The sequence below is a fragment of the Quercus lobata genome, chromosome 10, assembly GCF_001633185.2.
Source record: "Quercus lobata isolate SW786 chromosome 10, ValleyOak3.0 Primary Assembly, whole genome shotgun sequence".
Lineage (NCBI taxonomy): Eukaryota > Viridiplantae > Streptophyta > Magnoliopsida > Fagales > Fagaceae > Quercus > Quercus lobata.
In genome coordinates, this window is record NC_044913.1 from 37,462,769 (window position 1) to 37,480,638 (window position 17,870).

Sequence of the window (17,870 nt, forward strand, 5' to 3'; positions counted from 1 at the left end):
GAATTGCATGGGAACTAATGAAAAAGTAATGATTTGAATCCCACTAAAGGGAGGCTATATTTAAGGGAAGTGAGGGCAGGTAAGAAAGGGTGGTTGAAAAATAGAGGGAAGGAAAGAGAGAGAATAACAGGAAAAAGAAGAGGGCAAGTTGAGAAAATGAGAGACTAAAGACTAGAGGGAAAGGGAAAATTGGGTTAAGAATCACAAGGATAATAAAGATTGGGCTATCAAGGCAGCATTTGAGGCAGTAACAAGTAGGATTGTGAGGATACCCATGAAAAAATAAATTGGGAGCCCAAATCCTTTGTCTCAGAAGGCATCATTCTCAAATTTGGGTACCACAGCCCCCAAATAAAAGAAGGCCCCCACTTGTTAAAAAAAAAATATATATATATATATATATTTTTTAATTACAAAAAAAAAATTAAATATTTTATTGGTCAATAAAATGCATTAAAAAGGTCCCATTGAATCCTAAAATGTAGAAGATTAAAAAGGGAAAAAACAAAAATAGTCAAGCTTCAACTACCTAAATTAAATTTTAGAGACAAATTCATTAACTCATTCTTGAAATATGCAAAAATCAAAATTAATACCAGACAAATTCATTAAGAATACAATGTAATTGTCTTGAAATATGCTAAAATAGAGATTATAAATTTCTAAAACAAAAGAAAAAATCTCTCATCTCTCTATTCCTCTGCCTCTCCATCTATATTTTTACCTTTCTTTTCTTCATCTTGATTCTTGATCTTTTTCTATAAGCTCAATCATTCTTTATAATAACTTGAAATCACTCTTTGTTCAGTAGATTCAGGATTGAAGAAGGATAGTGTGGGCATAGCAGAGGTAACCCCTCTCTCCTTCTCTATCTTTCTGATATTTAACATTGAAAAGTTCACTTTTTATTCAATTTAAATATTTTAAATTATATTGTTTAATCACACCTGCACATGAGCATATGCTGATTCTAACAAGCCATTAGCTATAAGCCCATAGTGCATTGTTCACACTTCACAACTGGCCCCCACATGCCACACAACCACACACTAACCCACCCATACCCATACTCACACTCACACTCACACTCATACGCACACACCCACTATATCTTTCACCATTTTTTTATGCAAACTTTTACTTTATCAATTATTATAAGTTATTACACCAATTAATAATTTGAAGTATATCATATCAACTTATTTGTATTACTTTCTCAAAAAAAAAAAAAAAACTCATTTGTATGATAGTGATACTAATTTATTGAACCATGTAATAAATCAATTTTATTTGTGTAGGTTTGGCTTTAAATTATAAAGTGGTCACAGTTTTAGAAAAATTGCAATAACCAAGTTCTATTATTCTATACTTTAAATTTTATTTTTAGTTAAACTATCATTTTTAATTATAAATTTTGTTTTATTTATCTATAATTTTTTCCTCATTATAAATTTCTAATAGATTTTAAATAAAAAAAAAATCAATAAATATTATTTAATTAATATTTATATATAAAAAAGGCCCCACTTAAAATTTTTGCCTAAGGCCCTCAAAGGTGTTGAGCTAGCCCTGCTAATGTAGGTTTAAAATCATAGGAACCAAAATGAGATTAGGCCCAAAATGTAAGGATTAAAAGTGTATTTCATCTTAAACATGCCTAGATTGCAATCTTTGCAATTTGCCTACCTAGGTCTGGGAGTACCATGAGCTAGTATGTTGGAGTAATAACTTTGGGGTTGGGTTCGCTTTCCAAAATTTAGAGCAGAAGGGATTTACCTCATCTGTTGGGTTAAGATTCTGTCGAGTTCATTGCACATAAGCCTTGTCAAACTATAATACAATGAATAGGTGATTTTGTGAATTTGGTGCCCTTATGTATGTTGAAAAATTATAAAATAGTCCAACTAGACAATAATGTTGTATTTCTTCTTTTCACATAGAGAGTGAGTCTCATTAGGAATTTAATTAGTAGAATCCTTGTATTTCTTCTTCTCACATAGATAGGGAGTCTCACTAGAAATTTAATCAGTAGAATCCACTACTATTCGAGAGGATATAGTACTATGTATTATATATTATTCATGTTGGTTATATTATAGGTAGAAAATCAATGCTTAACTAATATTTTCCTGTGGGAGGATATAGGCAAGGAGACCTGTGATTTTGCTGAAATTTAAGTTGCCTACTTGTGATTTGAAATTTGACTCTTTACCCACCTGAGGTTTGACTGAAATTTAAATTGCTTACCCATGGTTTGAAATCCCATAATACAAGTGTTCCACTGGATTCTTTTTGATCTGATTTGATCTTGTATTTTTATTTTTATTTTTATTTTTTTGTATTTTTAGAGGAGAGAGACATAAAAGAGAAGCAAAATTATATATTTAACCATGTTTTTAATAAAGGTGGATTATAGAATTCCAACTGAGCTAACCTCAGGTGAATAAAGTGTCAAACTTCAAACCACAAGTAGACAACTTAAATTTCGACCAAATCATAGGTGGGTAAGTTGTAATTTGTCATTTTATTTTTATATTATTCTACAATCACACTTTGCTAGAAGTTGCATGTGTTAACCCGTAATTGAATTATCTCTTTTACACATAGATCCACCATTAGTACTTGGTGAAAAATAATCTAATCTATCATTTGACATATTTACAAGTTGTAGCCAGTGAGTGTTCTTAGACTTCTCCATTTTTAATGAGTTGTAAATTCTAGGCTTAGTCTAAAATTCGTTTTCATCCATGCCATTAAAAGCTTAGTAGCCAATAATGCCAGAATTTTTTTTTTTTTTTTTTAAATGGAGTAAGTTATATATTAACACATTAACATGATTGAACATATGTTATTTTCTTATATATATAATAAAATATTTACATCAAATTAGTTTTTGTGGTCAAAACATTTTTACTTTCATCCAATCAATTTGTAAACGATGAATAATATTAAAATTATATAGATGAGAATTAATATTCTTTAAACATTTTAGATCAATTATTATTTTTGTTAAATAAATTAGATATTACATAGTTAAATTATATATATAAATAATTTAAAAAATAAATATCATTTTACGTGCCTGAACATATGAAAGTAAATTAAAGAAAAATATAACAATAATATAAACTAAAGAAAAAGCTTATTTTTCATAGACCTAGGCTATCTAGCTATGTATGAATGATATGAGAGTAAAAAGAGGGGGCACATTAACGTAAGTACTTAATGAACTTTCTCCTATTTATTAACAGAAATAATAACTCAATTATACTCAATGATGTTTCCTAAATACTCACCTAGTCAACAAATGATATCAACAGAAATAATAAATTTATGCAAATAAACTTTTTTTTTTTTTTTTTGAGAAGGTTATGCAAATAAACTTAAATAAGCAAAAGAAATAAAAACCGTATAATTTGCCCATTTCCAAGGTTAGATTAGGTTTCTTCAACCACGTATAAGTTAAAGAAAAACTAACTCAATTTGTTTTGGTAAAAGACTTCTTTAAAAAATAACTATGGTTTTAAATTTTGGATCAGACCAGGTTGACCGGTAACCAATCATTAATCCAATTTTAAACACCCATAAAAGTGGGGAGAATTAAATCGTTTATGATTCTAATGGTTGAATTTTATTTTATTTTAAATTTTCCTAGAAAGCTTTGCTAAAAATGTAACATTATCAATTTTCATTCGCTGTGAAAATCATCATTGTTTGTCAAAATCCTAGAATGCCCATTTTGTTCCATAGACTCAACAACCTCCACTCACTTCGCCATCGAGTTGAACAACCCAAAAACACCAAAAACCCACCATTGTCTAGATATTACTGTGGAATGTCATTTGATTTTGGTTGGAGAGAGAGAGAGGTTTCAGTGATTTTAAAATTTTAAAAAAAAATAAAAAATTCTATCATGCTTCGAAATACTCTTAAAATTTTCTTTTAATGGCATCAAGATATTGGAGTTTTTGAGATATTTCAAAGAATTACTCAGAACATTTGAATACAATTAAATTATGAAAGTACTTGGCTGATCTCTATAACAAATAGTAAAAAATATTACTTTATCTTTAACCAGATATATTGAACATGATTAAATAGTGTTTTACTCAAGATTGCTAATTTTAAAATTTTATTTTATTAGCTTTTTATTAAATCCATTATTATATCATCACTCTTCATCTTCAGGTCAACCTACCCGAACCCCAAAAAACTTGATCCTTTATCTTTTCGATCCTTTTCGATTATTATAACCTTTCAGCTTTTAGCCGGGAAAAATAGCTCATTTTCATGTATTTGAATGTAACAACGAAAATGAGCTGCAAAATATTTCAGGTTTCAGCTATTTGGTACATGGAATAAACATTAATATTTTTATAATTCCAAATAATTATATGAATCATAACTTCCATTCACAACATGTAGAATAACTAGAAAACTCACCTAAAAAAAAAATTTATTTTTCAAATGCACACTAGTTCACAAGCATTAAATAAAATCAACAATCCAAAATAGTTAAAGCATATTAAACCATTCACAAAAGCATAAAACTGCAAATTTCCAAAATGAAAGATGAAAGATAAATTAACCCTCATAGATTCGATTTTAACAGCGGAAATCATTGACCAAGTTACATGTTTTTCATTTTGATACCAGCCAAACATCATAAAATGCTGTTCGTCAAAACGATCCACCATCAATAAAATAAATAACAAATAATCAAGTGAGATGTCATTTGAGGCACACACCCATTATGCACATTCCATTTTATACTGCATTTCTCCCAATCTAGACATTTAATCTTTTTCTAGCATTAACCATATAATGAATATCTTCTTTACAAGGTACATGTGCTGCCGCTACAAGGATTAAAAGTTGGAATCGTCATAAATGGAGACGCTTTAAAATCAGTCTTCAACACCTGCAGCAGTGGTTGACTTATAATGGTAAAAATAGGTTAAAAAACATAGTACAAAAGATTGGCACACTTACAAAAATGTTGCATAATTAATTGAGTACACCAAAAATTAATTTAAAGAAAAACACACAAAACACACATTCTCTTATCCTCCTGGGCCACAAAATTCTTCCAGAAGAGGAGCCAATGGCCTAGAATCAACATTCTAATGTGAATATGTAAAACAAATCAAGAAAAAAAAATGTTATCCTAACTAAATATTACAGTTCGTGCTGTAATATGGTTCCGATTGATAAATTGAAAACAACCTCAGTCGGTTTTCTTCTCTTCTTCCTTTGTGGTAACAGTCACCACTGCAGCATCAGCAACCTGATCGTCCTCACCACCAAAATTGAAAACCATCTCAGTTGGTTTTCTTCTCTTCTTCCTTTGTGGCAGTCACCTCTGCACCTTCAGCAACCTGATCATCCTCACCAACAAAACCAAATTCGTTTACACGTCTCTTGTCCACTGGATATATCCATCTTTGGTATACATATATCAAAAATATAACATCTGCAAGACCAGCAAAAAGAGGATGAAAATCACACCCAAAAAAAAACCCCAAGTCTAGAACAATATCAGAAAAATACGACAGGACGTAAGTAACCCATGAATCCAACACAAAATTAGCAGGGTTTCATACTAGCATTAGGTTATGATACTCATTGAGAAGATGTATTGACAATGAGGGGCACTTAAATGACATACAGGAACGCATAACTTAGCAACAAAAAAATAAAAGGGTTATCTGTGACGAATGAAAAGCAATATTGTATGTGCACAGGGCCTTGCAGCCCATTGGTATCAACAACGGCCTCCCACGTGACCCCGATTGTGAGGTTTGTAGCTCCAGCCTTCCAAGGCTTTTTTAAGAAGCTTTCTACCAATAATGACACAATATTTCAAATAATATGGGAAAATATACAAACCAAAACAATAAATTAATAAATAAATAAGAGGAAAGGACAACTCTATGCCAGGTTAAGCACGACAACTGCTAGTCCATTCCTTTACAAGTATTCCAAGACAAAAAATACTGAGTATCCAATTGCCATAGCTGAATAAAATTACTAACCAAAACTTCTGAAACATCCAAAGGGTGAGGATGATAATAAGCACTTAGAAAAATATCTCTTCCTATTTCTGAATAAAAGCAAGAACTAGGCACATGACCATAATACAGAATAAAAATCCAACACAAAGTTATAGTCCACAATAATGAGGTATGCACTATGCTGTTTGAGGCATTTCACCCTCAATGTAACAATGACTCAATTACTGCACCTTCCAGGTGGTGGCAGTTTTCCTTTGAATATTTCTAGTTAAAATGACCATTGTAATAATATCACCAATCAGTACAACATGGACTACCTGTTTTCCCATTCCCTTTTCTCATAATAGAAATAGCACCACTGCACTTCCATTGCCTAACCCTCATTTAGGAATTTGACAGTGAAAAAGGGACCTAACTTAGGCGTATGGACTTTAAAGTCTACTACAGTTATTAGGAAAATTGAACTAATATGTAATGTGGATTTAAATTATATCTCACCATCACGAAAGACAGACAGCCGATGTAGTGTGGGCATTTTTATGACAAAAGCAAAGAGATCATCAATGATGGTGTTGAGGAATTTGTATGTCATCTGCCTCCAGGGTAGATGGGCCACAGACTTCAGCTTATAATTTATGAACAATTGAGGGCACATCATTATAAAACCTGTAATAATAAAAATCATTCTGCATATCAGCGTCAACAAGTAAAGAAAAACAATTTGCATGCTCTGAGAGCTGTTTTGACTCTTAACAGAATAAATGATTATGAAGCTCATAAGCCATCAAAGACAATTTAGGTAAAAAGAGGCAAAGATACTAATCAGGCTCCCAACAAGAGTATAATTTTGAGTTAATGACCTAGTAATGCCCGAGGTTGGATTTTTTTTTTTTTTTTCTTTTTTTCTTCTCTCCATATATTATAACAAACAGTTCAATGACTTAACAAGTCTAGTAACAAGAACCAATAGCAATATCAACACAACAAGTTTTGGAGGAACAATCTTACCAAACATGTACACACAGCTAGTCAATGAAGAAAGGATCCAGGAATACCAGCTCCTGTGGCGCTCATACATGAGTGAGTAAATAGAGGAACATGCAACAAGTAAGAAGAGCACATAGGACAAATACTTCATTGCCATATCATCATACTCCTTTGTCTTATTTTGTGTATAAGAGTCACGATTCCGGAACCTCAACATAGGTATTCTCCCACTTCTATCAATCTGGGGATTAAAGAGAAAAATTACAAAATTCCCTCAACTCGTAATAAGGTAACTGAAATATTTGAAGCAGTATAAATAGCTTCAGTGCAGATATGATATTAGCAAGCGTCAAATCTGTAGCTTTCTAGATATTAGAAGATTACTACATTGAAGTACATGCACACATTAAAATGCTAAATATATGACGTGCAGTGCTAGACACGAATTATCACACACAAACAAAACCTCATTGAGAGCTATTGAAACTACTAAAATTATTTTTAGAGTCAGCTTTCAATAGAGTCAAATGGAAAGTACAGTTCTTTTTTCTTCTTCTTTTTTGGTGGTTGTTGTTTTGCTGCATTTACTCAGAAGTAAGATTTTTCTGTCATCATTATCACTATCAATTCATCAAAAAAAAATTTTATTTCTTTTGTTCTTAAAGCTGATTTATTCATTTATTGGTTTGGAATCAGGTTCTAGATATGGTATGGCAACATTATTTTGTTTATAGATGAGAATTTGAGTATATATACATAAAGAAGCTGGGAAATTTAGTACAAAATCAATCATACATGATTTCAGGAATTTACACAAATATGGAATTCTATTTTGATAGATGATTTTTTTTTTTTTTTTTGGGATAAATAACGGAATTGTATTAAAAAGAAGCCCAGGTACACTGGGGGTGAACATGGAAAACGGTACATCAAACACATAAATTACAAAGATCAAGCATTTCTAAAAATTAGAACAAGGGAAAAGATTAAATGAAGAACTCCACTCTAGCAAGGTATGAAGAAGAAGAGATTTAAGATCTAAAGTAGACTGCTCCTTCCCTTCGAAATATCTTGAGTTCCACTCTCGCCAAATACACCATAGGACACAATGAGGGACAGCCCTCCATAAATCAATGCTCCGATGCCCACCAAAGGAACCTTGTCAACTCGAAAATAAATCAGAGACACCATGCGGCATAACCCATTGAAGACCAAAAAGAGCCCACACCATAGACCATAAATCATAAGCAATAGGACAATGAAGGAGAAGGTGATTCATTGATTCCCCACTCTTTTTACACATATAGCACCAATCAACAACTGTGACACCCTTATAACATAAATTTTCAGTAGTCAAAATCCTACCTAATGAGGCAGTCCACGAGAAGAAGGCAACCCTAGGAGGGACCTTGGAACGCCACACAGGTTTCCAAGGGAAAGAAATGTCGAGTAGAGGAAAGGGAGAGATAGAACTCGCACACTTTAAAATTCTTATTCCCTGTTGGTTTCCTTGGAAGGCTTCGAAGCGGAAATTACTGGGACTTTTTTAGCTTTGGAGGCTAGGAAGAAAGCTAAAATGCAGGTAGAATGCTCTCAGAAGAGAGAGCTTAAGACAAGTTCTAAAGGGCGTTGGGAATAGTCTGCTAAACTTTTGGAACTTCGAGAATAATTCTGATTTGGTAGGTAATGCCAGTGGGGAACAGAATTTTGTGGTGCCTCAATGAACCTGAAAATTATCTCCTGGAATGTTAGGGGGCTGAATGATTGTGAAAACAACCCACCTCCAGAGATGGGTTGTCTCTCTTCCATATCTCCACAGCCATTTACCCAACAAAGCTTGATTGAAGGCTCTCAAGTTTCTAATACCCAAACCGCCAGACTGCAAGGGAGAACAAACCTGGGCCCATTTTACTAGCAGAAATTTAGGAGACTCATCTATCCCACCCCATAGAAAATTCCTTTGAAGCCTATCAATACGAATAGCAATATCCACAGGAATAGGGAAGAGAGATAGGAAATGAGTTGGTAAGCTTGAGAGAGTTAAATTAAAATGTATTAAGTAATGATTATTTTATCTTTTGTTAACAATGAATAAATGCTAGTTTTATTTTTTCATGTATTAATTTAGTAGTGAATCTATATTTCTCATTCTTGAATGTTGAAAATTTTTGATTCATGCTTCGGCCCTCCCAAAAGGAGAAGTTTGAAAGTTGGCTAGCAGGTTGGAAGAAGCTATACCTTTCAAAAGGGGGGGTGGTTGACCTTATTGAAGAGTACTCTTTCAAGCCTTCCTATGTATTATCTTTCATTGTTAACCATTCCCACTTCATTGTTTACCATCCCCACAAGCGTGGCAAATAGGATAGAGAAGCTGCAAAGGAATTTCTTCTGAGGAGGAATGGGGGATGACTTTAAACACTATTTGGTAGGATGGGATAAGGTCTGCACCACTAGGTTAGGGATTAAGAAGCTTACCACCTTTATCAAGCTCTCTTGGGGAAGTGACTGGTGGTTTGGGGTTGAGGAAATAAGTTTATGGAGATGTGTAGTTACCTCAAAATTTTGGGGAGTAGTGGAAGAGGGGAAGTTTGAAGTTAGTCAGAGGCACCCATAGTTGTGGTCTTTGGAAGAGTATTAGGATGGGTTGGGAGATGTTTGGTCAGCATATTCAGTTTGAGGTTAGAGTGGGGAACTGAATTTGATTTCGGCATGATTGTTGGTGTGGGGACCAACTCCTAAGAATTTCTTTTCTTGTGTTGTGCAACAGTTCCACAGATCAGGATGCTGTAGAGGAGTCTTTGTTGGTGAGGCAGTTTGAGGGGGAAAGGCAGAGTTGGGATGTTAGATTCTTCCAGTGCTTTAATGATTGGGAATTGGGCTTGGTGGCTGCTTTTCTTCATCTTCTGGATTCACATATTCCTCTTCATGAGAATGGAGACTGGAGGTTGAAGAAAAATGAAGAATTTGATATTTGTTCTTTCTATAATGCTTTGAGGGGGTCCGATTCTGTCACTTTTCCTTGGAAATGTATTTGGGGTGTGAAGGCCCCACAGAGGGTTTCCCTTTTAATTTGGATGACAGCGTTGGGGAAGATACTCACTTGTTACAACCTTAGGAAAAGAAGCTACACTATAGAGGATTGGTGCTGCATGTGCCAGTGTAGCAGGGAGGTGGTGGATCACCTTTTGCCTCATTGCAAGTGGGATTATCAGTTGTGGAGATATTTTATTCAATCTTTTGGGATCTGCAGGGTCTTACCGAAGAGAGTGATTGATCTTTTGTTTGGTTTGAGGAACTACATGGGTAACTTTGAATATTTGGAATATGGATCTGTTATGTTTTATATGGATCATATGGCAGGAACGAAATAGACATACATTTGAGAATGCAGAGTATGGGAGATCAGCTTCTAGCAACCTTTGTACGCACTTTGTTGGATTGATATTGTGCTTGGGGTTTTATGACTAGAGATTCCATTACTTTGTTTTTGGAGTCTCTGTCCTTTTGTACATAACTTTTTTGGCTACTTTTCCTTTATGCATGAGGTAGTCTTCTTTTTAATAAAATTATACCTACTTATCAAAAAAAAAGGATGAAATTCTGGTTCTGTCCCTGCACACACACATACTATCCTTGTCTATGTGAATCCAGCAAAAAATTGGTAGCAGCAAACAATAGGACACGGGGAAAAAGAAGTATCCCAAGCTTAAGTAAATGGCAGATAAGCACATACAAACATGCTAACGTTGTGTTAAATCTAGAATAATGTGATATCAGGGGGCAAATTCTCATGCATGCTTAAAGCCAAAATAATTGTTTAAATCTTAGAAGAGACATACAAACATTAATAAACATAATCTTAATAACTAGATGTTACCTCTATGTGCATAGCCTTCCCAATTTTCCAAAACTCAATACAGCAACCAATTCCAGAACTTGCAAGAATCATCCACGAGGTGTCATTATCAAGTAGATAGAGGAAAACAATGAGCTGACATATAAAGCTCACAACAACAGACTTTGCAGACAGTCCTTCCATAGACTTATTTTTGTTCCAAAATTGGATATCTGCATAGGGACACAATCAGATTAGTTAGCATTATTTATCCTCGAACATCCAGCAGTGAAACTTAAAAATGGCCCTTGAACAAAAATTACAATTTTACCATTCTTGAATGCCAAGAAGTCAAACACTGAATGAAGTAAAGAAACAACCATTGTGATTGCCAGGAGGTATGGATTTCCTTCCAAGAACACCCTCTGAGAAAATTATCAGATAAAGAAAAAACAAAATATTAAGTTTCATGGAAGGTACTAGAAGCAACAAGGACAGAAAAAAAAAAATAGCTTCCAAACCATTACAGACAGTAACTACAATCTTTGATTCCATTCCATTGAATGACAACCCAAATTTCACTTCATAGAGTTATATGTCATCTTATTTCAACTAGCAAGCAGGTGACTGTTGGATGGGAAAAATTCTCAAGCCAGAACATTAAGAAGATTTAGATTAACAAAAACTCTAGGATTAGAAGTCTTAAGGCTATTTGAAAAAACTGTTTTTCTTACAATCATTTAATTCTTTCACATCTTCAAAGTTCACCTCAAATGTAATCCAAAATACAATCTACCATTATGAAAATTTGGATAGTGTTCATCAGCTGAAATTCAGATTTTCATATTGATTTTATGGGATCATTTTTTTTTTTTCTTGTGTGTGTGTGTGTGTGTGGAACTTATACAAGCAACCAGTGGGTCCTGAACCATGACTTCACCATCTGCCTTGCTCTTACAAGGGGAGGAAACGCCATTTGAGATAGAGTTCATTGGCTAAATTGATTATGTGCTTGTGCCAGAGAAATTTACTACAGTGACTGAATAAGCAATACCTTTAACTCATCAGCCTCGCCTTCAAGCATGCTTCCATAACTACGGTGAATCTGGAAAGATTGGTCAATCTGCAGGAATAGTTGCCACTTTGTCATGCTTATGGGACCCACCTCCAGATTAAGTGGCAACTCTGTCACTGTCTCATTAATTTGTATCAACTTGTCTCTAAGTAACCAAAACTCATTGAAGAAAACACTTGGGTAGTAGTTCCCTGTACTAGGCTCAACATTCAAGTCTGCAGATCAAAGTCAAGAAACTCAAAGCTATGATTATGACATCCATCTTCCCACTGTCTACTTAACATGCAGCTCCAGGCCTAGTAAATCAATAGTGCAACAGATAACTAAAGACAATGGGTTGCATCAACTATCTTGTTGCCCATCAACATAAGTATGGAATTCACATTTACTATAATAGAGAAAGGGTAAACCTAGCTGGAAGAGTCATAGGGAATTTATCATAGAAAACAGAAAAGTATAGAGATTGAAAACATCAAAAGTAAATGTAGATTCACAAAAATGGAAACTTCAAGGATACAAGGAGCAATGTTTGGTGGTACAGCATTATGAGGGTATCTGCAGGGACAACAAGGAAGGGGTGGGGGATAAGCAAGGTTAGCAACAAAGTTCATCAAATTGAAAAGAGAAAATATAGCAAATGAGATCACGTAAACCTGATGTTCAAACCAGTTGCACATTCAGTTAATACACTTCAAAGAAGATTTTCTTTGACATGTATCATTTTCTTTTGAAGTGTTAATACACAGAAAATGAGATAAAGTAACTTATGGAAAAGAAAATGAGATAACATAAATTCAGACACAAAATATTACAGCTAAGAAACTTTTAGGGGTAAAAAAAAGATACCAAAAGGCAGAGACAAAAGCTATGCACACACACTAACTTCATAAGACACTCCCCATAATGACATTATGCCACTTGTATGACTGACAAGATTACTATTTTCTGCCACTTGTATACATCAATATTTTTTGGTATTAATGATTTTCGGTAACGCAAACTGTGAGACATAAAAATAAAAAACAGTGTAAAGAACCATTTATTTAACTGATTGTGTTTCTATTACAACTAGGAACAACATTCTGATTCAAAGTACAATAAATCTTGGAAGCTAAAAACAAGATGACCTTTAAGGGGACTTAAAAAGCCAACATCAAGCAACTGCTGAGAAAAAAGAATAATAAACACCAACAAAAATTATCCAAAACCAAAACAATGCAGGTAACAGTGCCCTTGAAATCTTTAAAGTTATTGATCATAATTTTTACCATATTTTTTGGGTCAATCTCTTAAAAAGTATTGTAAATAAGTATTAAAACACAACACTCAGCTTCAGCATTGGATCTAGACCTTATTACTTAAGGGAGGCGAATATGGAAATGGGGAGGCTTAGATATTTTAGTTTTCTGACAATACTCACAAGAAACCATAACATTAAAATACATGGCTTCAAGCCTCAGATAAAAAAAAAAGATATGTGATTTCATCTCAACAACTGTAACTCCAAAAAACACTTAACTCACAAGATCATCCTTTTACCTTTTTTATGGACATTAGTAATTTCAGTTCCAAAACTATCGTCTTACAATAAATAATGTAATCAGAAACAAGGACTTTGAGGAATTGGGTGTACCACAAAGACAAATCACCATATATACAAGGAAAAGAAAAAACAAATCCTGGAAATGTACACAACTAAGATATTCAAAGTTTAATTGCAGTGGTAGGAATTTTACAATCAGTATAAAATCAATAATCTTTCTACCACATGCAAAATCTATTACAGAACTGACACTCATAGAAACCATACCGTGTAAAATCATCTACTAAATTGATTGTAATATTTGGTTTCCAATAAGAAACCCACTCCACAGGTTTATCATCTTCAGAATCACCTTGAGTTTCATCAACCACCTGAAGTCAACATAAATTTCCATTAGAATATGAACCCCATATCAATAAGTGCCATCATAAGGAGTCTATAAAAGACATCCTGTTCAAGATACACTGGAGTCCAGGAGCAACCAACACCAAAAATATCATCTACAAAAGCTCCACAATTATACAGAACAGAATCATTTTTAACCAATAATTAAATCACAAACAAATTCCAAACCAGGAAAGGGGATCTCCTAGAATGGGATTTATCCTCTATGTGCATATAGGCATCTGGAGGGGCCTAGCACAGTTTTCTATAAGTAAATTTAACTTTATGAAGAAAAATATTACATTGGATACAAAAGGAACAATTCAAAGTATACCAGCTGTATAGCTTTGAGTTCTCCTGTCAAATCAAGAATACAATGAGACTAAAAAATCACATATGTTTGAAGGCCTACTCCGATCCAACAAAAATAAACTTGGATTTCACCCTCTCAACACTCAACTCTTGTCCTTCAAAGATTCTCCTATTCCTCTCCCTCCATCTCCCCCACATTAAACATGAAGGAACAACATTCCATACTCTATTTTAAGAGAAATAGGTCTTTGGCGCCAACACTGAAGCACCCCTCTCACTGCTTCAAGCATCACCCATCTAATGCTTGCACATGATACAATGACTCACAACAGACATACCTCATCTAATCAGGTAATCAATTGTATCTTCCCCAAAAAATTCATCCATACAAAGACAGCCACCGTTGGAGGAGCCTTTGCCCTCTTAAAGCCTCATAGTATGAAGTATGAACAAACACTAAAGCATCCATTTTTAGTCTATTTCCAACACACCTGGTATTTCCTGCCCACCCTAATCCATGTGGAATACTGCTACTTAAAAAGATTAATAAAACACAACAATTCCCAGTCCTAAGCAGGTCTCAGAAATTCTAGATTCCACTGCACCCCATCCCTCATACAGCTTCCCTAGCATTTTTATTAGCAGCGATCTGAAATAAACAAGGAAGTAGGGATGCCAGTTTATTAAGTGCACCAGGCATCATAACAGAATCTGCCCCTCCCACCAACTTTAAACCCAAAAAATCTACCCAAGGATCCTACTCTGCTCTGATGGCCTTCCAGACTCTCAATCCTACAAGTTAAGTGAACTAGATTTGCAGCAAAACCCCCCCTCTTCCTCCCTGCACTTTACTCAACTGTTTCCTTTAATTTTCTTGCTCCTGAATGAATCTTCACAGCCATTTCCCCAACGACCATTGATTAAACAGGTTCAATTTACTCTAATACCCAACCCTCTTTTACTGAAAGGTTTACATGCAGTCCTCTAATTCACCAAATATGTTTATACAGTGTATTATTATTAATGTATAATGAGTGTTTGCACATGACCCTCTGACAAAATCAGCTATTGACAATAAAGGGAGCCTCTTACATACGCAAAACTTGATAAATTTATGGCACTCAAATGAGCATCCATACCAAAATCAGTTCAAGAAGAGAATGTTGTAGACTTCATAGATGATAGATTGAAGACAATAATCGTAGTTAAACAATTGCAAAGGTAGAAATATGAGGTTTAGATATCTGAAACCAAAGCTCACTAGTAATAAGTCATCCTGAAGTTATTTATGAGACTATTTAATAGTAAAGGGCAAACCTTGGTCACAGTTCCACCCTCATCCGAATCTTTGTTCCCCAATAAACTCTTCTTTTTATCCGCTCTTGACTTGGGAAAGTATGCTACGATAGCTGAAATCAATGAAATGGAAGATATCTTTAATGCTGATTTGTTTTTAAAAAAAAAAGTTAAATAAATATATAAAAACAGCCAGAGAGACATTCTTACAGTGTGTCCTTCCGAATGCAGCTAGAGGTTGGTACTCTGGATCATTTGGGTCGGCGGGGTATCCAGAGCGTGCAAAGTAAACGTGAGCATATAGACTCCCATTGTTCTTTACAGCCTGAAAAAACAAATATTATCTTCATATCTCCTACCATACGAATGTAGGGAACATTTCTAAAGAAGAGCCCTTTGGACCCGCCTTTAGCGGGTAAAACCTCTGGGCAACCTTACCCGTTAGAATCGACGGGCTAAGCAGTTCCTAACATAGGAACTTATTGAATACAAACGACAAGTATTATGAATTTAAATTACAGGTAGTGGTTCTTAAAACAAAAGTGGTACCTCAGACGGAGAATACTTCAAAGAAAGAGACCTGGTACTCTCCGATCCCCAAACAGCGTACGGAATATTACTTTCATGCCACATAAGTGCAGCTTCATTCGCGAAATCATTGAACTTTTCGTGTTCCGAAACATAAAACCACATATCCTACATAACCCAACCACAAACAAATAATTAGCTTATTATTATCAAGTAAAAATTAAACAGAAATTTGAACCCTAATTAATTAAGTCCTAACATCACCGAGCAACAACAGTTCATCCACTTCTATCAAACCTAGACTCAAATTTTCAAAAACATAATTGCGAATAAAATTATATAATAATAAAATAAAATTAAAAAAAATTGTAGATCAGAGAGAGAGTACGAGAGGCTCGGATTTGTGGAAGAGATTGGAGATGAGCTGAGAGGGTTCAGAGCCAGAGGGGCGTTTGGGAGAGAAGAATTTGGAAGCGAAGTACCAAAACACAGCCATCCTTATGACTCCGGTGATCATCGAAGAGAAACCACCTTGTTGTTGTGGTTGTCTTCGTTGCTGAACTTGCCCTTCGGGCTCTGGCGGCGCCATTTCTTTCTGGTGCTCTCCGATGCGAATGCTAGAGAGAGAATATGAGTGAGTGCGTGTTGTGTGTGTGTTTTTGTCGATGCGATGGGAGGAGGAGGAAGATATTTGTTGATTTTTTTTTTTGGTTTAAAAAAGATGGGAGTCGGGAATCTCTCTGGAATACTAGTTTTATAGTTTTACAAAACAACTCGTGTCGTGTTATGTTGTGTTGCGTTGTGCTGTGTGGGTGGCCCACGCAAGCCAAAAAAACACAACACAAACCCAATCAAAATGTAACACCATGCTATGTCTCAAACTAGACATGGCAAAACGGGTCAAAATTTTTTAACCTAATCCGATTGACCCACAACTTGATTGACCCATTTAAAAATGACCTATTTTGACCTGCGACCTGGTTGACCCGACCCACCCATTTTGCCACGTCTATCAACGTTGAGTAGATTGAGACTAAGGTGTAATTCTTATAAAATATTTACTTATTCTTCTTTACTTAATATGTTATGTATTCCATTATAGTTTGTCATTCTTTACTTGCCACCTTCATTTTCTCTTCCTACTTTAAACAGATTGAAGATTATACCAAGATTAGCTTCTAGAAAGCTGCAACAAGAGTTGCACCAAATTTGGGTATCAAGTGTTTAGTGGTAATTAGTAAGTGGTAACAGTATCACCAGTGAAAATCTAATCACAGTTTAGGAACTCAGAAACAATTAACAGATTGCATCTATTTCAAAAAAAAAAAAAAAATCTTGTTTGAAAAATACAGGTCAACTCAACCCGTCCCGCCACCCGCTACCTAATTGACTTGTTTAAAAATGACCATTTTTGACCCGCGACCCGATTGACCCGACCCGAACCCAACTCGACCCGCTCGTTTTGCCACGTCTATCTCAAACTCTGTATTCAGCAAAAAAAAAAAAAAAAAAAAAAAAAAAGTCTTTATGCCACATCATTCAATATGTTTTTCATAGACAAAATTTAGATACATCACTTGAGGTGCTTCTTTTAAATTTAACCATGTATCTACTTAATTGAAACACTTATTGGTTTTCTTAAGAGAAAACACTAATCGGCATTAAAACACATTCTATTTCCCACCGCATTAGAAAAACCTAGCCCTTTCTCTTTTCCTTCCGTTGAACTCAAGAAGCAACTTTCTAAGACTTATCTTCTCTCTTTGCTAGAAATTAAGCACCCATACCTTCTTGAAAAAGAAAAATCAAACAATTGTGTTAGGGTTGCTTGACTCGCCCGTTTGACCCGCAAACCCGATTAACTCGACTCGAACAGACTCGACCTGCCCGTTTTGC

The 17,870-nt window shown here is 34.6% G+C and overlaps 1 protein-coding gene across 1 annotated transcript; it reads right to left on the reverse strand.

The window, feature by feature from the left end:
- Positions 1-4,909: 4,909 nt before the first annotated feature.
- Positions 4,910-16,703, reverse strand: LOC115963366 (cleft lip and palate transmembrane protein 1 homolog). The gene is made up of 12 exons (XM_031082336.1): positions 16,363-16,703; positions 15,996-16,142; positions 15,657-15,771; positions 15,468-15,559; positions 13,722-13,825; positions 12,429-12,466; positions 11,891-12,126; positions 11,168-11,261; positions 10,879-11,069; positions 7,023-7,242; positions 6,513-6,680; positions 4,910-5,473 (listed from the first exon to the last, which is right to left on the reverse strand). Exons 1-12 carry the CDS (start codon positions 16,561-16,563, stop codon positions 5,322-5,324), a joined length of 1,758 nt encoding a protein of 585 aa, XP_030938196.1. The 5' UTR covers positions 16,564-16,703; the 3' UTR covers positions 4,910-5,321.
- Positions 16,704-17,870: the final 1,167 nt, after the last annotated feature.